The sequence below is a fragment of the Cervus elaphus genome, chromosome 17, assembly GCF_910594005.1.
Source record: "Cervus elaphus chromosome 17, mCerEla1.1, whole genome shotgun sequence".
In the NCBI taxonomy this organism is placed as follows: domain Eukaryota; kingdom Metazoa; phylum Chordata; class Mammalia; order Artiodactyla; family Cervidae; genus Cervus; species Cervus elaphus.
Window position 1 is genome coordinate 57,283,053 of NC_057831.1, and position 24,874 is coordinate 57,307,926.

At 38.8% G+C, this 24,874-nt stretch overlaps 1 protein-coding gene and 2 non-coding genes across 5 annotated transcripts in view; all 3 read left to right on the plus strand.

Moving 5' to 3' along the window:
- The first annotated feature begins 2,423 nt into the window (after window positions 1-2,423).
- Window positions 2,424-2,530, plus strand: LOC122673677. The gene has a single exon (XR_006334787.1). It is a non-coding gene; the product is annotated as a U6 spliceosomal RNA (small nuclear RNA).
- Window positions 2,531-3,373: 843 nt separating this feature from the next.
- The window catches only part of WDR19 (WD repeat domain 19), an 88,970-nt gene continuing 67,469 nt past the window's right edge, over window positions 3,374-24,874 (plus strand). The window contains exons 1-9 of one of the 3 annotated variants that reach the window (XM_043870705.1): window positions 3,374-3,514; window positions 6,694-6,785; window positions 7,078-7,143; window positions 9,274-9,399; window positions 11,371-11,486; window positions 14,943-15,058; window positions 18,738-18,818; window positions 20,152-20,264; window positions 20,535-20,708. In XM_043870705.1, the coding sequence (XP_043726640.1) occupies window positions 3,509-3,514; window positions 6,694-6,785; window positions 7,078-7,143; window positions 9,274-9,399; window positions 11,371-11,486; window positions 14,943-15,058; window positions 18,738-18,818; window positions 20,152-20,264; window positions 20,535-20,708 (890 nt within the window). In that variant the 5' untranslated portion in view covers window positions 3,374-3,508. Of the gene's footprint in view, window positions 3,515-6,693; window positions 6,786-7,077; window positions 7,144-9,272; window positions 9,400-11,370; window positions 11,487-14,942; window positions 15,059-18,737; window positions 18,819-20,151; window positions 20,265-20,534; window positions 20,709-24,874 lie in introns of those variants that run through there. The other 2 variants (XM_043870706.1, XM_043870707.1) reach the window with 2 other exon arrangements.
- Window positions 7,226-7,332, plus strand: LOC122673687. Its single transcript, XR_006334797.1, has one exon. It is a non-coding gene; the product is annotated as a U6 spliceosomal RNA (small nuclear RNA).

Consider the following 24,874-nt stretch of genomic DNA (forward strand, 5'->3'; position numbering starts at 1 on the left):
CTCAACTGGGATTCCATCACCTTCACTAGCTTTGTTCATAGTGATGCTTTCTAAGGCCCACTTGACTTCACATTCCAGGATGTCTGGCTCTAGGTGAGTGATCACACCATCTTGATTACCTGGGTCACGAAGATCTTTTTTGTATAGTTCTGTGTAGTCTTGCCACTCCTTAATATCTTCTGCTTCTGTTAGGCCCATACCATTTCTGTCCTTTATTGTGCCCATCTTTGCATGAAATGTTCCCTTGGTATCTCTGATTTTCTTGAAGACATCTCTAGTCTTTCCCCTCTATTGTTTTCCTCTATTTCTTTGCACTGATCACTGAGGGAGGCTTTCTTATCTCTCCTTGCTATTCTTTGGAACTCTGCATTCAAATGGGTATATCTTTCCTTTTCTCCTTTGCTTTTTGCTTCTCATCTTTTCTTAACTATTTCTAAGGCCTCCTCAGACAACCATTTTGCCTTTTTGCATTTTTTTTCTTTGAGGATGGTCTTGATCACTGCCTCCTGTACAATGTCACGAACCTCCATCCATAGTACTTCAGGCCTCTGTCTATCAGATCTAATCCCTTGTATCTGTTTGTCACTTCTACTGTATAATCTTAAGGGATTTGATTTAGGTCATACCTGAATGGGCTAGTGGTTTTCCCTACTTTCTTCAATTTAAGTTTGAATTTGGCAATAAGGAGTTCATGATCTGAGCCACAGTCAGCTCCCAGTCTTATTTTTGCTGACTGTATAGAGCTGCTCCATCTTTTCCCAAATATTATTTTACATAATTTTATATTCCAGGTAAGGATACACATATTTCCAATGGATACAAATACTTCTGGAAGAATACCACAACCAAATATATTTTTACCAATTTTCAAGTTTCACTATAGATAAGTGAACCTGAGGGGAAGTTCCTGATGGTCCAGTGGTTAGGACTCAGAGCTTTCCCTGCCATGGCCAGGGTTCAGTCCCTGGTCATGGAACTAAGATCCTACAAGCTGAACAGCACGGCCAAAAAAGAAAAAGAAAAGTGAAGCTGATAATTGTCACTACAATGGCAATCATATTACAATACAAAAATGGATCAAATTAACATGTTGTACACCTAAAATTTACACCACACTCTATGTCAAATATATCTCTATTTTTTAAAAGTAGAACTGAGAAAGTTAAGTACATAATCTAAGTTACTAAGAGGTTGTTATTGAGTTCACATTGTCTACATCTTCCCCTGTACCTCACTACCTCTAAATATCTCTTTCATCCACATATTGAAATTCTGCCTATTCTGTTACCCTAAGGAGTAAAACAGAATAATAAGAAACAAGAAAGTAGGCATTAACTAGGCTCCCTGCTTTATGTAAAATAATAATACCAAATGTTCTTTGCAACTTAAAAATAAATTGACAATTGACTTTTCAGAAGGCGTATACTTGGAAAAAAACTGTTGCTTTGTAACACCATGAAAAAGAACACAGAGGACTTAGGAAACAAATTTAGAGAACAGTGGTCTCAGTGTAATCCAGAGGGGCATCATCAGCATCACCTGGGAACATGCTAGACCTGGGAATCCTCCAAATCCACCCAAGGACAACTAATCAGAGACTGGGTGGGGGCCAAGCAATCTATGCTTCAGCAGTCTCCCAAGGTGATTCAAACACCCGCTAAACCTTGCAAATCCACAGTAAAGCTATAGAACCAATGATCCAAGTGATTCAACCTCAAAAGTTGTAGAAAGGAGCTGAAAAAATTGATTTACTTAGTAGGGGAAAATTAAAACCCATTTTATTAGGATTGTATGCTCTATTACTCAGTACTATCAGGTCAGTTTATTTCTTTTCCTTGTTTAAAACAACAGACAAGTTACAGTACAAGCAGGCAGATCTTTTTATTCGACAGACACTCCCAAGACATGGGAGGAGGCCATGGTCATAATGATCCCTCCTGGCCTCCCCCTTTTTATACTTCCTGTCTCTTCCTTTTGGTTGTGCCCTGTACAAAGTAGGGCTTGTACCCACCACCAGTCAAGAAAGGGAATGCAAATAGATATACACTCAAGGCCAATTGGCATCTCCAAGTTATGTAACAGCAGGCTCTGTTGTGCACATCTTCCCATAATTTAGTCTGTTATAATCAGATATATATGCATGTGTATAGAATATTTATGAGCCCTTAATTGGCTCCTAGTTGCCTAAGGTTACTTGAGGAAGCCCCTGTGATTAGGTTGTACCCACTGTGTGCCTAGGGCACATGTGCAGGAGTTAGAAAAGTCTCTGTGGTTATTTCTGCAGCATCTGTGAATTCTCCTGAGTGTGTCTGGGAGGGGTTTTAGAGATCAGCTTGCATCCTTTCTGGCTAGGTCACTCCTTGTTGCACATGCATAACTTGCTACCTAACAATACTAACCACCCTAAAAAAATGTGCTTTATTGTGCTCGCTTCGGCAGCACATATACTAAAATTGGAACGATACAGAGAAGATTAGCATGGCCCCTGCGCAAGGATGACATGCAAATTCGTGAAGCGTTCCATATTTTTTTTGAAAAAAAAAAAAAAAGTGCTTTATTATTTGACCTAAATAACTGTGTCAAATACACATATATCATAATTATAAACACAAATTAAAACTGGTTTACACAGGGACAAAAACTAGAGAGAAATGTAGCACCCTAATACATTGATGTGAGATTTCATGTTTTGTTTCTTTTCTCTTTTTAACTAAATTAATTCTCCCATGTCAGGTAAACATAATACATATAAATTCGTAAGCTTTTCTCCTGTTAACTGGTCTTCTGTCAGTTTAATTCTCAGCCCCTAAAATTAAAAGTTTCTCCTTCTGAACATTCCCTAAATCTAAGAAGTTCCATTCATTGTTTTAATTAGTATCAATACAAAAACAATTTCCGAATTTCTACTTCTCTAGCCTTTTTCTCCTTCACCCAATCACCTATTAAAGACATCTCCGTTTAAATGTGTGGGTCTTGCAGCCAAATATCTGAAGACACAAACATATTCCCAGCCAAAATCAGTCTTCAAATTGAATATACTTTGAACAGCTGCCGTACGAGCTCTTTGCGTGAACTGCGTAAGAGTCCTGCCCCACGAACCAACTCCCGCCTCTTCTTCAACAACACTCAGCTCCCTGAAGTTCTCAGCGTCCCTACTCGCCACCACTGATTTCTTTGTAGTCAGGGCCTAAATTTACGCCGGCGGCTGCTATATCGCACAGAACCCTCCGGTGTCATCCAATCAGGGCCCAGCCAGAAAGCCAAGGCTCAGCAAGGCCTCACGACGTTCAACCACTCAGGGCCTGGCTTCGCTGGCATCACGTGACTCGAATCCCCGCCTCCCGCCCCCTCCCTCCGAGGTGGTTTGGAGGCACCGCCCTCCAGCTGGCGCTCGCTGATTGGTTATTGCTCGCGCGGTCTCCTGGGTGACGGGAACGCGGTAGCCTTCTTGAAGCAGACTGGGTGCGCTTGCGCACTTGTTAGGTCGCGCGGCTGCTGGATCTTTGAGATGAAGGTAAATAACTTAGAGACCCGGGAGTGCGGAAAGAGGCGACCACTGGCCGTTCCCTTAAACTCTCCGAGAGTCGCTTTGAGGAGAGAGGCTTGTGACCTCCCTTCCTTCTCCCGAGTGCTTGAGAAATGGGGAAGGGAGCGGGCTGACCAGGGAGAGCAGAGGCGAAGTGGAAGAAACAAGGGGAAAGGAAGGAAAATTGAAGAGGAGTCGGCGGGGAGGGAGGCCTCTCATTTCTGGGCCCGCGGACGGAGTTGGTGCGTTTTGGCCACCCCTCCACTGCCTGAAATGAGCAGACTGGATCTGAAGAGACTCCGAACTCGCCTGAATTCACACGGCGGGCAGAACGAGTTTGGAAAAAAAAACAAACAAACAACGTTTGGAGGGTCCTTGTGAAGTTGGCTCGTTCGAGTGTCAGGAGCTGCCTCATTTCTTGCAGCTAAACACCTGGCAAGCCTCGCAGCTGTTCAGCTCCTTAAAATGAGTGAAAAGCTCCGAAATAACCGCAAATTGTATTGGCTGTGACTGGCGCAATTTACAGATCACCTGGTGACGGTGTATATTATTCGCGGGGAAATCTGCATGCACAGGTCTCGATCTCTAGAGCGTCATCCTCTGCATGCACCGTTTTTAGGATTGGGCTTCTCATGAACCCCATTCCCGGGTCACTGGCTACAGCTCATTCACCCTTCGCCTTACCAGGCAATGCCCCCGCCCCACTCCTAGTGACCCCTACTCCCCTACCCACCCCCCAATCCCCCCCCCCCACACACACACACAGGCCCTGATCTGGCATAGAAATGGAAAGCTTAATTTTTTTCATTGTTTTGTACATTTTCGTGGCTATAGTGGAAATTGGAGTTGACCTGTAATCTTAACTCACATTTCTAAAGCTCTTCACCATTTACGAAGTACTTGTAGCTCAGTTGGTAAAGAATCTACCTACAATGCAGGAGACCTGCATTCGATTCCTGGGTTGGGAAGATCCCCTGGAGAAGGAAATGGCAACCCACTCCAGTATTCTTGCCTGGAGAATCCCATGGACAGTAGCCTGCCAGGCTCCTCTGTCCATGGGGTCGCAAGAGTCCTACACGACTTAAGGACTAAACTACCAGAGTAAGGAGATATTGTTATTCCTGGTTTACAGTTGAGAATTCTGTGCTTGAGGACATTTAATAGACCTGCTTTAAGCCCTACAGCTAATAAGTGAAAAGCAAAATTTAGAGTTCCCTGGTGGTCCAGTGGTTTGGATTCCTTTCTTTCACTGTCAAGGGCTGAGGTTAGTTAGCTGGTTAGGGAACTAGGATCCCACAAGCCATGTGGGGTGGCCAAAAAGCAATTGTATTAAAAAATATTGAAAGAAAAAAAATCAAAATCTAAAGGTTCGTTTTCCGGTTGTGAAGCTACCACCTTTTTACAGGGTATGGAGCGCCTGTTTACCTCCTTTTAAGAAAAATCTCCTTTTACCAGATTTTACCTCTGGTTGTAAAATCACAACCAGAGGAGGTCTACCAAGAAACTAGTGACATTCAAATTTAGGGAGCCCTCACTTGCATGTAGGGGTTCCAGGGCAATGTGGTCATAAAATTGCAAAAGTAAAATGCTTTTATACATTTTTTTTTTAAGGTTGTCTTCTTGCTCCACACAACTTGGATGCACCTGTGATTATAGGCACCTCTGTTTTCAACAGAGGTGGATTCGATCATCTTTTTAATGTAGTAATTGCCTGTGATTGGTGTAAAATTTAGACCACTGGAAGAGTTTTGTGTTACCATTGAGACTGTCACACCACCTGCAGTTGTGTCTCAACTTCACTTGCCTAGATACAGGCATAATTGTTTAATTTTTAATTTAACCTAATGTTAAAATGTAAATTTATTCATTCAAACTCTTACGGTCCTAGATGTTTTGTATTAACAGTGTTTAATATAAATATAATGTGAACCAATGTACTTTAAAAAATTTAGTAGCCACATTAAAATGTTTTTAAAGAAACAGGTAAGGTTACCTTTCATAATATATTTTGTTTTACCCAGTATACCCAAAATATTTTCATTTCAACATGTAATCAGTATGAAAAATTATCAGTAAAGATAGTTTGCCTTCTTTCCTGTATTGTCTTTGAAATCATATAGTCATGTGTGGTTTATAGCACATCTAAATTTGGACTACCCGTATTTCAAGTCCTCAATAAAATTCCAAGTACACATGTGGTTTGTGGCTTCTATATCAGATGTGCTCAGTGGTATTTGACCCTTTGGAACTTCAAGGACTGTAGCCCTCTCCAGGCTCCTCTGTCCATGGGTTTCTCGGGCAAGAAGACCTGCGAGGGCTGCCATTTCCTCCAGGGAATCTTCCCGACCCAGGGATCAAACCTGGGTCTCCTGCATTGCAGGCAGATTCTTTACCACTGAACCACCTGGGAAGCCCTCCATATTGTATACACAGTTCTTTGTTGTCTAAGTGAAAAGAATGATTTTTCAATTGAAAAAGTATCCACCCAATAGCCAAATTAAACACTTAATGATAAAGTGTATCTAATGGAGAAAGGAGAAAAAATAATTTTGAAGGAGGTATAGATAATTTGTATTTCTGTCATGGTTAAGGTTTTTTAATAGAAACTTTATTTAATTTAATCTCCCCAAATCCATGCTATTAATAATTAGCTAAATCAGTTGATAAAGATTCCACCCGCAATGCGGGAGATCTGGGTTCGATCCCTGGGTGAGGAAGATCTGCTGGAGAAGGGATAGGCTACCCGCTCCAGTATTCTGGCCTGGAGAATCCCCGTGGACTGTAGTCCGTGGAGTTGCAAAGAGTCGGACACAACTGAGTGACTTTCACAAATTCAAGTTTAAATTTTTAAAGTTTTTAATAGTTATAAAACACTAAATCATAAATTTTTATAAAATTAACATTTAGAAACATTCAAAAGCAAAAAAGTTTTATAGTAAATGCTCCTGTGTATGTTGAGGTCTGCACTTGACCAGCCAGATTATGGTTATTTGGTTGGTTGGTTAATTGGTCATTTTATTTGTTACATTGACTTCTTTTGGGTAAGCTCTAGCATAAGCCTTCACCATCCTGAATCCTACTGTTTTCGTTACTATGTTTTGACATCTTTTCTGACCAACTGTTAATTGTATGTTTTAAAATATAAAAATTGTGTTGTGTTTTTTTAGCGTGTTTTCTCACTACTAGAAAAGACTTGGCTTGGCGCCCCAATACAGTTTGCCTGGCAGAAAACATCAGGAAACTATCTTGCGGTAACAGGGTAAGATAACAGTGATGGTTAGTAAATCACCCTGACTCCACGTGGTTGTATGCCCACCAAACCACGCCATCTGTGCAGTAGAAATTCTTGAATGATGGTTGCATGGTGAGAAAAGTAATATATTAATTTCCATTAATATCACAATTCATAGAACCTTTTCCCTAGTGATAACTTTTTACATACAGATTATGAAACTATCATGGGAAAATATAGAAATCACTTGAATGTATAAGAAAACTCTTTAGATACATAAGTAAATTTTAAATCATCTTTTTGTTCTAATTGCTTTTAGAGCTGATCATGTTGTGAAAATCTTTGATCGCCATGGTCAAAAAAGAAGTGAAATCAACTTATCTGGGTAAGTGCAGAGGTAGATCAAAAATTTTTTCAAACTTTGTGGCCTAAAAGATAAAAAAGCACTGTCTTAAAACTTATAATCAGTGCTCGCTTCGGCAGCACGTATACTAAAATTGGAACGATACAGAGAAGATTAGCATGGCCCCTGCACAAGGATGACACGCAAATTCGTGAAGCGTTCCATATTTAAAAAAAAAAAAAAACTTATAATCAGGTAGAATTTTGTAACTTATGTCTAACCTGTATCTCTTCTTTTGCTTTCTCCATTTGCAAAGAGATTTAGTTTTGTATACCATAAGCAGTTAATGAAATAGGTATATGGCATATGAATTAAGAGTTTAATACATTCATTGACAGATAAGCTTCAAGGCAGAATTGTAACTGAGTCTACGTGAAAGAATTCTTATTTAATTATAAACAAGCCTTAGTGTGTATATTTGCAGATAAGCCCTTATTGATGTAGTATTTCCTCTCTAATATAAATTGGAAAATAGTTACTTTCCACACTTTTTTTATCCTTTTTAAGGAAGTCGTTCTAGATTACAGTAAGCATAACGTAAGCATTTTTAATAATTCAGTCTGATCATTCCCTGTATTTGTTATTTTACCCATAGTCTTAGTGGTTGTTATGATGTTTGCATAAGACCTAAGTGGTCTTAAGCTGCCAGGCTTTTTAAATTCACATTAGCCTCTGTAGTTTATCAGCCACCATTTGTGCAAATTAAGTGGCTCTAGTTATCTCAAACCCACCTAATGCCACCAGTTTAGCATTTCCTATTGCTCTCTTAATTGTTGCTTCTGGTTTCTATATTCTGGGGAACAGACTGCAAGCTAGTTATAATTATGTTTAAAATAAAGTGAAAAGGCAGTTAGGAAAAAACTTTTTGAGTAAGTTGTATGAACTTTATTGCATAATCTCTGCAACATTGCTTTTGGTTATACTATGTCCTTATTTGTTTGCTTCTGAGTTCTTTTGCTGTATTCAACATAGCTGAATTAGACTGACAAAAGATCACCAGATAGACAAAATGCTATTATATGTTGTCTTTAATGATTTTATTAAGAATTTGAAAGCCTCCCTCTTCCATACCTCTCAAAATCTGTGGAAATACTATAGAAAATTAAGATCCCAAAACATATTTTAACAGTTTGAAGAATAAAATAACTGGAGTGATTCCCAGATGTCTTAAATGGAAAGCTGAGTGTTGCTTCAAGGGCCCTCAAAGTCTGGGGTCTGAACTGGAGTTGATGTAATAATAGGAATAAAGTGCACAATAAATGTAATGCACTGGAATTATCCAGAATCCATCTCCCCAACCCCGGGTCCATGGAAAAATTGTCTTCCACCAAAGGCCAGAAAGGTTGGGGACCACTAGGCTGGTGCCCAAAAACAGTCTCCAAATGAAAAATAGAATCAGAGAAGGAAGAAAAGGTTAATCTCCAAGGAAGTTCTTAAATTATAATAAACATTTGGAGTAATTTTAAACAGTAAGAAACATATTAAATAGAGCAATTCCTATTTATAACTATTTTGTTACCTTAAATCACTTCTTATTCTATTCAATATTAAGACATGAAATGAAAATAACTTTTCTTACTATGTATTTCAGAATTCAGTCTATCTTACTGTTTGCAATCCTACATCTAGCCAGCCTTGCTCTGTTTAATACACAGCTTGTCTAGATATTTGAGTTCTTATCAGTACCTTCTTCTTCCCTTTGTGCATCTGAAACAACCTTTCAAAAGTTGATCACACAAATTTCCTCTTGATTCCAGACGTGATTTCTTTCTAGAGTTGCGAGATGAGTATTTTACCAAAGAGCTTGGCTCTTTACAGGTGTTGAGAAAATCTGCTAACCTATTAGATATAACTGTATTCAATATAGTGTGTGAAAATGATATTTAAAATAGAATTCAAAATGTTTCCATCCCCTCAACAACAAAATTGGTGTTAGTGTTATCCAGGCAGTGAATGTGGAGTTCTGTTTCTTACTTTAGAAAGTTTATGATTTTAAAAATAGATTGAATGGACTTGCTATAGACAAAAATCACAAATAGTTGAGTGTGTAAATGTCTTTCCCCTACTTAAAAAAAAAAAATATGATTGTTTCATCCTCTTTTTTAAAAAAAGTAACTGTGTTGCTATGGACTGGGACAAGGATGGAGATATTCTAGCAGTGATTGCTGAGAAGTCCAGTTGCATTTATCTGTGGGATGCCAACACGAACAAAATCAGTCAGTTAGACAGTGGCTTGAGGTAAGGATTACTTTTTTTATGTTTTAAATCTTCACTTAGAAATACTATTTGCGGCTTTGATGCTAAAAAGATCTTACTACATTCATTGTAAATATGCCCTGATGAGTTATTTTCTTATAAAAGGGGAAAATTCATTTCTTTTTAAATTGTTATATATAATCTTATTAATTTTGTCCAATTAATTAGAGTACAGTTATTCTAAAGTGTAAAGAGCTTCTTAAAAAGTTCCTTTCAGTGGAATAGACTAAAAAGTCCAAAGAAGAGAGAAAAGATTTATGGGAAAATCTGGAAATAGGATGACTGCAGGCATGACTGGATCTAGGGGTTGTGATGATGCAGTCTAGACATCTCACAGCTCTTTCTTTCTCTGTATTGACTTCTTCTAAGTCAGACTCTCTCTCTTTTTTAATCCTGTTGAAGTATAGTTGATTTATAATGTGTTAATTTCTGCTATGCAGCAAAGTGATTCAGTTATACATACATGTACTTTCTTTTTCGTATTCCTTTCCATTGTGGTTTATCACAGGATATTGAATATTGTTCCCTGTGCTATACAGTAGGTCCATGTCGCTTATCCATCCTATATATATTTAGACTCTTTTAATGGCTACTGGCAGGTATCAGCTTGTACCATTCTTCACAGCAAGTTATGCCAGAGAAAAGAGCATGCCACTATTACATCACCAGTATCCTCTCAGTTCTTCAAAAGGTCTCTGAATAGGGTAGGCAGGGCCATGGGGTTGATAATCCTACCCACGAAGATTGGGGTGAGGGTGGGGCGGTTCACAAGTGGAAGAAATCCTGGGCAGACAGAATGAGTTACAGATCTCTGCTAAAATAGAAACTGTTTGCCATATGGAAAAGAAAAACGTGTCAGTATTTACTGCTGAAACTCCAACTTTGACCTTGAACAAGTTGCTTAACCTCTGCTTAAGCCTCAGTTTCTTCGTATGTGTACAATGAGTCTAGTAATAATACCTGCCTCATAGCATCATGTGGCCTATAAGTGCAGGAAGAGATCACACATCTACCGTAAGATTAGACTTTGCTTTTCCAATTTACTTATCAAGGAATAGCAAAGCAGGTCAAAACATCCTCCTAGCGCAGGTTCCCTTGACCCTCCGAAGTGACGCACAAGAAATGCATCCACAGGCGATAGTGTCTGACCAGCATCAAGTCTTACTAGATCTGAGAACCTTCACTTCTTGCTCTGTCCTTGTACACGTCCGTACCTCACTTTTCAGAAGGATTTGACACTCTCTGTGCTTCCATTCAAAAAAGTGAAAGTGTTAATCGCTCAGTTGTGTCCAACTCTTTGTGACCTCGTGGGCTGTAGCCCGTCAGGCTCCTCTGTCCATGCAGGTCTCCAGGCAAGAATGCTGGAGTGGGTTGCCATTCCCTCCTCCAGGGGATCTTCCAACCCAGGGATCAAACCTGGGTCTCCCACATTGCAGGTGGATTCTTTACCATCTGAGCCACCAGGGAAACCCAAACCTCCTTCTGAGATACCCTTAATAGTGACAGAGCTGGAAAATCCATATCCTTTTTCAAATCATGAATTCCCAATAATTTTTTCAGTTTACTGTATCACATTTTTAGACTTTTTAAAAGCTTAAGATGTTATCCATTAAGATTTTGCCACAATTAGAGTTACAACAATCATTAGTAGACAAATTAATAGCTGTCTTATCACTAGTCATCTCCTGAAATTTGAGATTTCATCATGACTGAATTGAAGCCTTTTATTCATTATACATTTGTATTTTAGGTCTCACTGAAGATCATTTTATAGTGTCTCAAAATGCCTTTAGCACTTACTCTTTGTCCTAAATCATTGAAATTGTAATTTTATACTTCAGTTTCTAAGTAGATATTACAGTTATTCATGAAATTCACAAAGCACTTTTTAAAAAGACTGCTTAGGAGATTATGGTTGTAAATTGTTTAGTAATTTATATCTTAATGTTACAGGGATCAATTGTCTTTCCTTCTTTGGTCAAAATTTGGAAGTTTCTTGGCTGTTGGAACTGTTAAAGGAAATTTGCTAATTTATAATCATCAGACATCTCGAAAGATACCTGTCATTGGTAGGTTACAGCTGGAAACACTGCTAAATATTTGGGATGCTTTAACATAAATGTAAATTTTATCACCTCAGATTTCCCTGATATTGCAGGGGAAATTTTGTAGTTTAAAATTGACTTCCCTTGTCAAGCTATACCTCTGTCTAACTAGAAGATCCATCTTCACTGCCTGCTAAGAACTTCCCAGGTTACATAGAACAGGTTGCCCTAAGGTGAGTGAGCCCGTGCCTCTGGACACAAGTACATTAATAACATGGTTTCCATCTGTCCCTTCTCACCCAGATTATGCCTTGCATGGAGTAGTTTGCGTGCCTATCAACACATTAGTAGATGGGCTAAAACATTTGGCAACTTCTTGGACAGAGTATATCCATATTCCTAATTCTGACCCCTCACTCTCTCCAATCACTAATTTAATCCTAGGAGTGAACTAGGAGTTATTTTTACCTCAGGGGATTTGACTGGAGGGTATGTGTATTTATTGCTTCTTTGACTTTCTTGATTCAGCCTCTTTGATTCCCCCAGCCTCTGGGCACTTAGCATCTGACTACCTAAAGGAAATAGTATTGATTTTTTTCGATTTTTGCAACATCATGCTGGTGGAGGGGGTGAAATGGGTAGGCTTAATTACATACAAGTGGCCAGTATAATTTACTGCTAATGGAAGAGTTAAATGCTGGAGGTAATAATGCCCACAGAATACTTGAGAAAGTGCTTTTCAATTAAAGACACTTACTCATTTCAAATTATTTTCACATATATGTATATCTTTCATATGTGTATTTTTAGCACTCTAGCTATACAGTTACATCATTGATCCATTTGAAAAGTTGAACTAAAAAATCAGCTTTCACCATATAAATTAATTTGTTTGACTTCAGTAGGCATTTTCTGTATCCCACTTCATTTACAGGCATGTCCTACCAGTTAACTTAAAATCCTTAGATAACTTGACACTTGAGGTAATAAGAAAATAATTTGTCAAAACATGATTATTTTGTGTCATTTTTTGTTCATGTGTACATGATTTTATATGTGATCTTTGTATTTAAAATATTGATTCTAATCTCAGTCTAATTTATTAACTGTGTAAAACAGACCTGAAAATATTCAGGTTAATTGTACATTTTAGGCCCTTTCACTGCCTCTTTCAGAGTTTGTTGTGATTTGCGGCTGTGCTTTTTTTTCCTTTGAAATAATTTACTCTTCTAAAACCAAGGCATTTTACTTCCAGTAGCAGCTGCACAAATGCACGATCAGCAGGTGGTTTTCACAGTAACTAGATGTCTGTTCCGTTGTTACATCTTGCTCTGATTTCTTTCCTTGAACTGGGTTAGATACAGGCAAGTCTCACTTTGCATGATTCTAATATGCATGAATTTCATTGGCCACAGTTTATATATATATTGCCTGTCTCCCAATAACATGATTCACATTTCAGTAACTGTGGTATATTCTTGTAAGTTAATATTAACTAAATGAGTCAATACCTGCCCAGAACACTGCTAAGCAAGCACATGAAAGTATTAACTGTTATCACTGATGTTAAGACTAACCTGAGTTCTGAGCACTAGAAGAAAAGATTTTCTTCTCTCTGTCCTGAGTGTAGGATGAAGTTTGTCCTTGGCATCTTTCCACCTCTCTTAATGTACTCTTTTATCCCTTCTAATACCTATTACTTTGGACACCCCAGTTCCATTGTACTACCTAAATCTCTTAATCTATGATCAGCAAAATCTCCTATATCCCAGTCTCTTCTCTGAATGTTCCCTTCATTTTTGTGCTCTGGTCTCCTGGTTTGAAATACTATCTCTGTAGTCCCAGGTTTGTCTCTTCCAGACTCTAGACTTATACAAGCAATTGCTTACTCAACAGCTCCAATGAGATTTCTAGTAAATACTTCAGATTTGATACCACCAAACCCTGCAGTGTTCCCTCTCAGAATTGATATCTTTTCATCCTCTTAGATATTTAAGCCAAATCTTACTGTTATCCTGACTCTTATCTTCCTCATACCCTCTATACCAAATGTGCCAGAAAATCTTACAGTATCTACCTCCAAATATGTCCAGATTCAACTGGTCTTATCGCTTCTACCACTACCATCACCACCATGGTATGGGGCTCAGACATCTTCTACCTGCATCTCTGCAATCTCTTAACTGGTCTCCCTGCTTCAACTCTTGCCCTACTATAAGAATATTCTCAACTTAGAAGCCTGAGTGAGCCTTCTGCTCAGAGCTCTCCAATGGCTCTTCATGTCACCCAAGATCAAAGTCAGAATCCTTACAATGGCTTAGCCAAGCTCTCTATGACCTGGCCCTTGAAAACTGTGATTTCATCTCTTAGTTACCTTTCTTTACTTCTTGGCCTCCAGCCACGCTGTTCTCCTAGCTGAACCTCTAACACACTGGACACACTCTTGCTTCAGGGTCTACTGACTTAATAACTATTTATTTAGAGCCTCCTTTCTGCAGAACACTGTGTTAGGTTCAATAAAGGGTACAAGGAATCAAATAAGCATGATCTCTGTCTCAATAACAGCTAAAATAGCTAATACTTATATAGCACTTCCTTTATGGCTGACACTCCTCTAAGTGCTTTAGCTCATTTGATCCTCAGCCCTGTGAGATAGCTTCTACTATTATCCCCAGTTTTTGGACAGTGTGACTAAGGAATAGAAAGGTTAACTTACCCCAGGTTTTGTGATAAACAGTGGAGCCACTTAATCAAAATAGGCAGCCTGCCATCAGAAACTGTATACTTAATTAACCTTGGGACGCTTGAGTATTTATCTATTCTAGGACCTTTAACAAATATCTGGTGTTAAGCTATGTGATTTCCACCCCAAAATGTAGTATTTGCATTGGCTAGACTGCTTAATTAAAAAGCATTCTGATACTTAGTGGCTCTCTAATATCCCTCACTAGCTAAACGACTCAGTTCTTAACATAAATCTCACTAGGGTGCATTCATATTTGTACCTCAATATTGTGATGAATCACTGTATGTCTTTTAGTTATATACAAATAATCAAAATTGTAATGTTGAATCTGCTTATGCCAAGGGTCTCCCACATCATAAAGCTGAATGTAATAAAGATAACTTCAGTGCTTTGAGATTTACTTCTTTTAAGACATTACTGTGATAGGTTTTGTTATATGGTTAAACAAACTTGTCGAGGGGTATGATATCTTTAATGTATAAAGACCTAGGCTCATATTCACATAAAAAGTTGGAGAATAGGATTGCCCTTATATACAGTTATCTTGATTTAAAACTTGGTTTTAAACTGTTTTAAATAAGGTTGCTTAAACACTAAACTGCTTTGATGAGATTTTAAATTCCTTGTTTGTTTCATTTCCATAGTATATTATCTAAACTTTGAGATTACCATCACAGATTTTGTAAATTTTTTTTTTGAGAAATCAATATGTGCAAAAATCATCTCTCTTGCAGGAAAACATACTAAGAGAATCACATGTGGATGTTGGAATGCAGAAAACATGCTTGCTTTAGGTGGTGAAGATAAAATGATTACAGTTAGTAATCAGGAAGGGGACACATTAAGACAGGTAATACAGTAACATCTCTTTGATTTGCTGTGTTCAGATTTTCCTCCAAAATAAAGTTTGTCTATCAAACTGACCTATAAAATTTTAAAATCTCTATGAGAGATGTTTACAATAACTTCATTTTCTAAACATCAAGCCTTTTCTTTTTATGTACTAGGACATTTTTCTTTTAATACTTTTAATATTTTTTCTTTTCCTTTATCCCAATTTCCTCCTTTGTGCACTTCCCATTGGCTAGTGTTAGCTTTGATTATCAGCTCTGTGGTTATAATCAACCATTATATTTGTGAATATCTCTTTATTTTATATGTGTATTTGCAATGTAAGTCTTAACGACTGGACTCAGTCAGATCTGTGTAATTCTAAAGCCCACTCATTTAATTGATATGTTAAATTGGTCCCAAACTAATCCTAATTAAATTTAATTTTAGGACTAAATTTTATTGCTGTTCAAATTTCCCAAGATTAAGGGAATTTGTATTACCCATAAGCTGTAAAATCTAACCAGTGGCAAAGTTTCAATTTGGATGACTTGGTTTCTGATTTAGTATTTCTAGAGCAATAGTGACTGACACATTCTTTGAATACTGCTAGTTACATTAATAGGTCCTGCTGCTGCTGCTGCTAAGTCGCGTCAGTCATGTCCGACTCTGTGTGACCCCATAGACGGCAGCCCACCAGGCTCCCCCGTCCCTGGGATTCTCCAGGCAAGAACACTGGAGTGGGTTGCCATTTCCTTCTCTAATGCATAAAAGTGAAAGTGAAAGTGAAGTCGCTCAGTCATGTTGACTCTTCGCGACCCCATGGACTGTAGCCCACCAGACTCCCCCATCCATGGGATTCTCCAGGCAAGAGTACTGGAGTGGGTTGCCATTGCCTTCTCCGAATAGGTCCTACATTAGCTATTTATTGCTGCATAACAAATTACCCCTGAAACTTAGCAGTTTCAAACAACAGATGTTGTTAGCAGTTTTCATGGGTGAGTGGTCCAGACACAGCTAAGCTGAGCACTTCTGCCTCAGCGTCTCTCACGAGGCTGCAGTCATTTAGCAGTCTGGACTGCAGTCTTATCTGAAGTCTTGGACTCAGGTTAAGTCTATTTCCAAGCTCATGTGGTTGTTGATAGGCAGGCTGTTAGGCTCAGGGCTTAGCTCCTCGCACTGTTGACTGGAAGCCTGCCTCGTTTTCTAGCCACGCGTATCTCTCCATAGTATACCTCACAACAAAGCCGCTGGCAAGAGAGTGAGAACAGTCATTCAAGACTTAAGACACAGCCTCTTAATAAATAATCTGATCTCAGAATTATTTTTGCCATATTCTCTTCTCTAGAAATGAGTCTCTAGGTTCAGCCCGTACTCAGGGTCTGGGTGGCAATTGCACTGAGGCGTAAAAAGCAGGAGGTAAGGACCACTGTGGACCATCTTAGAGGCTGCCCGCATAGGCCCCTTCTCAGGAAGAGAAAACTAATCATGATAAAACACATGTAGTTTTATATGATTGTCCAATGTGTGATACAGCTTATAAACCCTGTAGCATTTGTGAGATAGGAGGAGATAAATGAATGTTGGATTGTGAATTTGTAAGAGAGAAGATCTAAATCAGTCAAGGGTGTAGGCTAAACTGTTGTAACAGAGACCCAAAATGACAAGGACTCTAAGAATATCGTAGTTCGGGTGGCTTTTTCCTCTTTCATTTTATCATATAACAGAGTAAGCAGGCCATCTGTGTCTCTGCTTCTCCAGGTTGTGTGAAGTCCCCCTTCTCTCCTTCCTCACCCTTCCTTCCATCTTAATGTTTTGCCATTTATTAGGGTGTTTTGCCCTTGTTAGCACCACATCTGCATTTCAGCCCCAGGGAAAGGAAAAAGAGAAGTGAAGGGCAAGAAATTGTAAACTGCCTGATCTGGAAGATGCAGTCATTACTGCCGTTCATATCAATTGAACCTAGTCATGTGGTCAAACCTAAGTGATGCCATGGAAGCTGCAAATTTAGTCTGCCTCGTTGACTGTGTACCCTGCTGAAACTTGTTAGGATATTGAAAGACTTTTATCAGTGCTGTCATTCACTCCAAGCAGAACAGAACAAAGATAAGAGGAAAAACTTACTATGGCTTGTTCAAGACTGGAATGACTGAAAATTTGGGCTTTGAGAATTTGCAGAAGTCTGAAGAAGAAAGTTGGTTCTTGTATCTGGAAAGCTTTGACAGTGAGGTAGAAGTAACTCAGTCATATTGAGCAGACCACAGCATGATTCCAGTGATTCTTAAGGAAGGCATTGCTGTAAAATAGTTTCTAGAAACCTTGTAATTTTCATCAATCTGTATTGGTGTCCTTTAGAATTCTAATACTACAGGTCCCCTCTCTTGTGTCCATATCAGACATCATCAGTAGGTACTGGCATTTTTTCTCTTCACTGAATCAAGACATGACCTTAGAATACTTTTCCACATATAACATGTCCCAGGAAGCCTCTACCACTGAGCTAGTATTTACATACAAGATAACTATTTCCCGTTTTTAATCCCAAGAATTATGTTTCCAGAATATGACATACTAAAGTTGTAATTTAGTAAACAAAGCATACATTGTAAGTGTTGTTTCATCTGGTATTTTCTCTGAGTTGCTTATACTTGGGTATTCTGCAGAGCACTCCATTGTTACTCCTGTGGATTTGTTTTTATTTATCCTGCTTGTCTTGCTTCCTAAATCTGAAGATTGCTATCATTCATCAGTTCTGAAAAATTCTTAGTCATTGTGTCTTTGAAGTTTGCCTCTTGGCCTTGCTATTCTCTTTCTGCAGCAACCGTTAGACATATGTTGGGCCATCTTCTATCTCTTAATCTCTCTTTCATAGTATCTTTTTGTCACTCTGTGCAATCTGCAGGATAATTTCCACAAATCAGTTCACTTATTCTTCAAATATGTCTAATCTTCTATCCCATCAATCCTTCCCATTTTAATGGCCCTAGTTTTTATTGGTGGAAAGTACTTTGTAGTTCTTTTTTAAAACCTGGTTGGACTTTTAAAGAAAGTGTTGTCTTTTCTTCTATTTATGAGTCGTTTTATGTTTGTAATCATTTTAAAAGTATTTTATGGTCTTTTTCTGACAATTCTGTTCTTTTTAGATCTGCTGACCCTTGCTCTTGGTCCATTGCTTGTGAATTTTCTCATTTTGAATTGTGAGCTCATCTACTGTAGGAAGTTGTTTACAGCCTTGGGAGAGGCTTCAGAGTTGTTTTCGCTGAACACTGTAGGGAGTTTCTAGACCACTCAGAGTATAACTTTGGACCTTAGACCACAATGACCATAGGAGGGAAACTGATTTGAAAAGAATTTTTTCTAATCAAAACCCAGCTCAAGTCAGATGGGTTCATTATCATCTCTCTCTATCAGCCACTGCTGCTCTGGATGTCTGCAGCATCAGTTCCTACACTCACTTTGCTTTTCAGTTTGATCTTTGCTTATGGTCCGCAGAAATCTTCCTTACCTTCTTTTAAGCTTATCTTAGCCATTTAATAAGGTACATGTTCAGTTTCATCCTGAATTTCTAGAACTTTGTAGCAGTGGGATTTTCAGGTTGTTCAGTCCAACGTATTCAGAAATGAAAGCAAGCTACCTGTTTTGTTAATGGAATTTGAGTGTGGGGTTTATTCATGGTGATAGTATTTTCACCTCCACAGATATCAGTGAGATCGGAACCTAGTGACATGCAGTTTTCCATGATGAGGACTGATGACCAAACCTCCGCTGCTGAACGCACAGTAAGAGTTCTAAATCCAGGCCCAGATTATTTTGGTAATTTTATGGGATATACTGTCTCCTTTTCTAGGATGGTTCAGAATCTCTAGTGTTATAAAAAAAAATTGTGGTACATTACTTATTAAACCAACATAGACCCCAGTTTCTCAGACCTAAATGTTGTTTTTGCTGCCACCTAATCCAGGAGTTCGTGATGGACAGGAAGGCCTGGTGTGCTGTGATTCATGGGGTCGCAAAGAGTCAGACACGACTGAGTGACTGAACTGAACTGAATATCAAAACAATTGAAGATAGCGTCCTGTAGCACTGTTGTTGCTCTCCTTATGGTAGCAAAAACAGTGGGGCGCCTTGAAAAACAAGAGTATTGATTTCTGTATCTTTTAAAATTTTTCATTCTTATCAGATATGGGGACCAGAATGCCAGAAATGACTAGTTTTATTTTTGAACACCTTAGATTTATTTTCCCTGGCACATTTTAACATTTTGAAGTCCAGATGGTTTTTCACAATCAACAAGGATATATTTAATGAAGTAATGTTTTTATTTCTTGAAAAGATGTTATATTGAAAATTACTCATAACCAATAGCATCTTCAAAGCAAGAAAATATACCAAAAAGTGTTTCTCTTTTTATATACATATCCATTACCCTTTGTGAGCCTAAATCAGTAATGTACTCTTCTCTCTCAACACAACTACGCTCTCAGCTGAGAATTACAGTTTAGTATTGGCCTGTGAGTAACAGGGGTACTAGTCTAGCCACATTGACCAGTGCCCTGCAGGTGATGGAGAAAGTGATGATATAAAAAGCTGAGCTAGATTATCCACACAGGTGTGGACAGGTAATCCCATGTGGCTCAAAATCAAAATCAGATGGCCTTAGGGTAGAAGAGTTGCTATACTCTGAATGTGAGTTTAATTCCAGTGGAACTATGTCAGACTTACCTTCTTGTACTTCATGGTAGAAGAGTTGCTATACTCTGAATGTGAGTTTAATTCCAGTGGAACTATGTCAGACTTACCTTCTTGTACTTCATGGTACTCTTATTAGAGGTACAGAGAATTTTAAAAAGTTATTCCATTGAACTATTTTAGTATATTTGCAAGGGTATATTGGGTATGTATAAACCCAAGGATCCTTCCCAGACTACATTTTAGGAAAATGTTACAAATGTTTTAAGTTAGTCACATTGTTTCCTTACTAATTTATAACATTTAACACTGAATTTGGCTCGGTTGTTTTTTCTTAATTAGGTTTATGCTGTTTGAATTTGCTTATTATTAGTCTTTTCATGAAGTACTGAGCATTCCTCTCATAATTCCTTTTTTTGGCAGATAAGTGTAGTGGTTGGCAAGAAAATTTTGTTTCTTTTTAATCTGAATGAACCAGATAACCCAATTGATCTGGAGTTTCAGCAACACTATGGCAACATTGTCTGCTACAGTTGGTATGTACAGAAGCACAATACAGAAAGTGTTTTTCCCTACTAATTATAACGTGTTTCGTTTTTGTCTGTAGCATTTTCACTCCTCAGTGTGACATTTTCTGGATTGCAGTCTGTGACTTAATGTGTGAAACTACCTAACATGTTATCTGGCAAATAGGCCCTTGATAAATGATATTCTCTATTTCCTTAATGTTAAGGTGTTTGTTTATTACTGTATTGCAAATGACAGTTAATCTCCCTTTTACTGTATCACTGCCTTTGTTGCTGTAGGTACGGTGATGGCTACATCATGATTGGTTTTTCACTTGGAACTTTTGTGGTCATTTCCACTCATATTCGAGAGATCGGTCAAGAGATATTTCAGACTCGTAACCATAAAGACAATCTAACCAGTATTGCAGTGTCACAGACCCTTAACAAAGCTGCTACGTGCGGTGATAACTGGTAAGTTATATTCACATGTTCCTAGGAAAGTTTATTTAAGGAATAGTCAAGAGATTCAGCAAGGTGTTGTTAACTAATGTCAATCTATCCACCATACTTGCACGATTAGAACATATTTGCAGTTGAAAATTTCTAAGATATCTTTACCTTTGCCTTGAACACTCAGGGTAAAACCTGAAATACTAAATGTGTACCAAATATAAAACCTGAAATGGAATATACTTGAAAATCAGTCATAAAAATAAAATGGGCACTTCTGGGTAAGAGGGAGTAAGTACCCTCCACCCTGTCTCTCTCACCAAATGCAGCCATAAAACCTGAACCCACGAAACAGCTATGTAAGGACTCTGAAAAGTAAATAGTGGCAGGCAGATTGGAGAAGAAAGCCAGCATTTGAAGTACCACTGAGCCGGCGGTGAGTCTCCTGTTTGTCTTCTGGCCTCTCTCAGCCGGGACTCAAGGCAGCCTGAGACCTGGACACAAGCCCTGGAGCAGAGACAGAGAGAGCTCTGAAAGAAGCCCTTTAGTTCTGGCTCAACTTGCAGTAAAGAGAACTGCTAACACTCAAACGAAGTTGGGAAAATCGCTCAGTTTTCTCTTTTCTCCCCCTTTGTTCTCTCATCCCCCAGCCCCCGAGCAGTCCACCATGGCAGTGACAGCAAGGACCCACGGGCACCCGGAACCCTGGAGGAGGCTAACCTTGCCCTCCAGCTGGGGCGGCTGTGGTCCCAAGAAGATGGGGCCTGTCCCCACTGTTTATTTTCCTCTCTGTCCCCTCACTGCTTGGCTGCTGGTGCAGTTGTAGGCAGACCAAAGCAGAGCAACTAGTGCCCAGCTTTTGTGCTGGAAGACCAACAAGGGGAAGCCCAGGTATATTCTAATATACCTGGGAGGTCCTAGAGAAGGAGGAACTCTGGAAAGCAATCCTATAAAAATATTTATGAACTCCCAGGTTAATCTCTGAGCTGTGTGTGTGTATCACATCCTGCATGCCTAACGAAGACTTTGAGAACTGAACTAAGGGATAGACCATAGCCCGGGTCCTGTACTGGCCACTGGGTGGGCCACACGAGCACATCCCCGAACACCACTGCAAAGGGTTTGGAAGTGGAACAGACGTTGAAATCATAGCCCACAGAAGGCTGATTGAAATGTGTGGCCCGAACCCAACTGGGCCAATTGCCTCCTTAAAAAAAAATTTAGCTTCCTCCACGGGATTTGAATAAGACAGAGTCTCACAACATAATTTTCAAAATGTCCAGAATATAACCCCAAATTGCTTGACACATGAAGAATCAGGAAAATTTTGACTCACTTGAGAAAAGACAGTCAAAGGATGCCAGTGCTGAGGTGATGCATGTAGTGGGCTATTATAAAAATGTTCTGAAAGGTAACAACATTCTCAAAACGGACTGAAACATAACCTCAGGGGAAAAAAATGGAGCCTATTAAGAAGAACCATAATGGAAATTCTAGAACTGAAAAAATTAATACAGTGTATGTACTATCAGAACAGAAATCACAGAGTAAAAGAGTTGGTGAACTTAAAGATAGATCAGTAGAAATACCCATTCTGAACACAGAGGGAAAAACAGAGCGTCAGGGACCTTGAACCTACCAAAATGTCTAACATTTGTGTCCTAAAAATCTCAAAGGTTGGAAGCATCTCACATTTGACAAAAGACATAAGCCTATATATTATACAAGCTCAGCAAACCCCAAAAAGGATAAATCCAAAGAAATCTTGGCCCAGACTCATCATGGTTAAACTGCTAAAAACTGAAGGCCAAGAAAAGGTTTTGAAAGCAGCCAGAGAACGTTTTGAATGACAGCAGATTTCTCGTCATAAACCATAGTGACCAGGAGGAAACTCGTAAGATTCTCAAATTGCTGAAAGAAAAGAATTGTCAACCAAACTTCCATCTATATCCAGGAAAAATAGCCGTCAGTAATGAAGGTGAAATAAAAAAACATTCTCAGATGAAGGAAAATGAAGAGAATTTACTGCAGCGGCCCTCTAAAAGAACTACTGATATAGAAGATAACAGATGACAGAATGAAACTCGGAAGGTCAAAAATAAAAGGAAGGCAACAGTAACGGAAAATAACTGGGTAGATAAAGGGAAGGTGTGGGTCACAAAGGCTCCTGGTGAAATCGCATCAGGAACGTGTATTTGCTTGTGACTGTGGGCTGCTCTGAAGGGCATGCATGTTCAGTTAAGATCCCTGCGGGCCACTTAGCCAAACAAAATAGATGCCAAGGCAGCTATTACGGTGTAACTTAGTTAAACTCTCAACAGACTTGGATGACACTATATACTAGCTGGACCTAGCAGACATCTACAGAACACTCCACCCAACAACAACAGAGTTCACATTTTTCCCAGGCACCCGTGGAACATTCACCAATGTAGACCATATCCTGGAGCATGAGACAAACCTCAATAAACTGAAATTGAAATCATACAAATATGTGTTCTCTAGCCATCATGTAATCATACTTGAAATCGGTAACAAAGATAACAAGAAATTCTCTGTATACTTAGAAATTAGACAGCCTACTTCCAAATAATTCATGGGTCAAAGAGTAAATCTCAAAGCAAATTAGAAAATACACAGAACTGAGTGGAAATGTACATTTGTTGTTCAGTCACTCAGTCGTGTCCGACTCTTTGTGACCCAACGCATGCCAGGCTTCCCTGTTCTTCACCATCTCCCAGAGCTTGCTCAAACTCATGTCCATTGAGTTGGTGATGCCATCCAACCATCTCACTCTCTGTTGTCCCCTTCTCTTCCTGTCTTCAATCTTCAGTAGATGTACATAGCAATATCTATTTCAGGCGGCTAAAGCAGAGCTGAGAAAAAAATTTATACTACTAAACTGATATAAAGGAAAGAGAAAAGACATCTAGTCAATTATCTAAGTTCCTATCTCAAGAAACTAGAAAGAGCAAAATAAGCCCAGAGCAGAAGGAAGAAGGTAACAAAGAGCAGAAATTGAAAATAGGGAAAAAATTTAAAAGCTGGGGGTTTGGGGGGGAAATTGATAAATCTCTACCAAGGATGACAAAAATAGAATATAGTTCACCAAGATCATGAGTGAATAGAAGTATCAGTATAGATCTGAAAACCACTAACAAAGCAATACTACAAACAACTTTATACTCAGAAATTTGACATCTTGGAACATAGGAAACAACTCAGTCAAGGGTATGTTTTTATGTGCCTACTGAGCATCTGTATGTTGTCTTTGAAGAAATGTCTATTAAAGTCTTCTGCTCATTTTTCAGTTGGGTTGTTTAGTTTTTTTGTTGAGTTGTATGAGCTGTTTATATATTTTGGAGATTAAGCCCTTGTCTGTCACATCATTTGCAAATGCTTTCTCCCATTCTGTAGGTTCTCTTCATTTTTGTTGTTGTTTTTTTTTTAATGGTCTCCTTTGCTGTGCCAAAGCTTGTTAAGTTTGATTAGATCCCATTTGTTTATTTTCACTTTTATTTCTATTGCCTTGCTAGACTGACCTAAGAAACCATTGGTATGATTTATGTCAGAGAATGTTTTGCTGATGTTCCAAGAGTTTTATACCATCTTGTCTTAGATTTGTCTTTAAGCCATTTTGAGTTTAGGTATATTTTTAAATAAACTTAAATAAACTTTAAGTTTATTTTTGTGTGTGGTGTGCACAAAAGGATGCACACCACCCTTTGGAGGATGTGCTCCGACATCTGATCTCCGTGTAGCTGTCCACTTCCCCAGCACCACTTGCTGAAGAGACTGTCTTTTTCCCGTTGTGTGTTCTTGTCTCCTGTGTCGAGGAGTAACTGACTGTAGGTGTACAGACTTACTTCTGGGCTCTTTGTTCTGTCTGCTATTTCTTACAGTCACATGTGGACCTACAGTTATATCACAAGTTTAATTAAATGAAAACAGGGAAAATATATGAAGGAGAGGCACTGGGAGGGTGGAGAAGGGACAGAGGAAGGAGAGAGGAAGGGAGACAGGAAGAAAGAAATAGCACGATTAGGTCCCAACATCATGCTACACAGGTTTCACTTGCATAAGCCTACTTAGACCCTTCCCAATAACCCTTTAAAGTAGCATTATGCCTCCACTTTTCAGAGCTTTCCACCTAGGCCTTTCCAAATCTTTATGTTATACCTCACTTA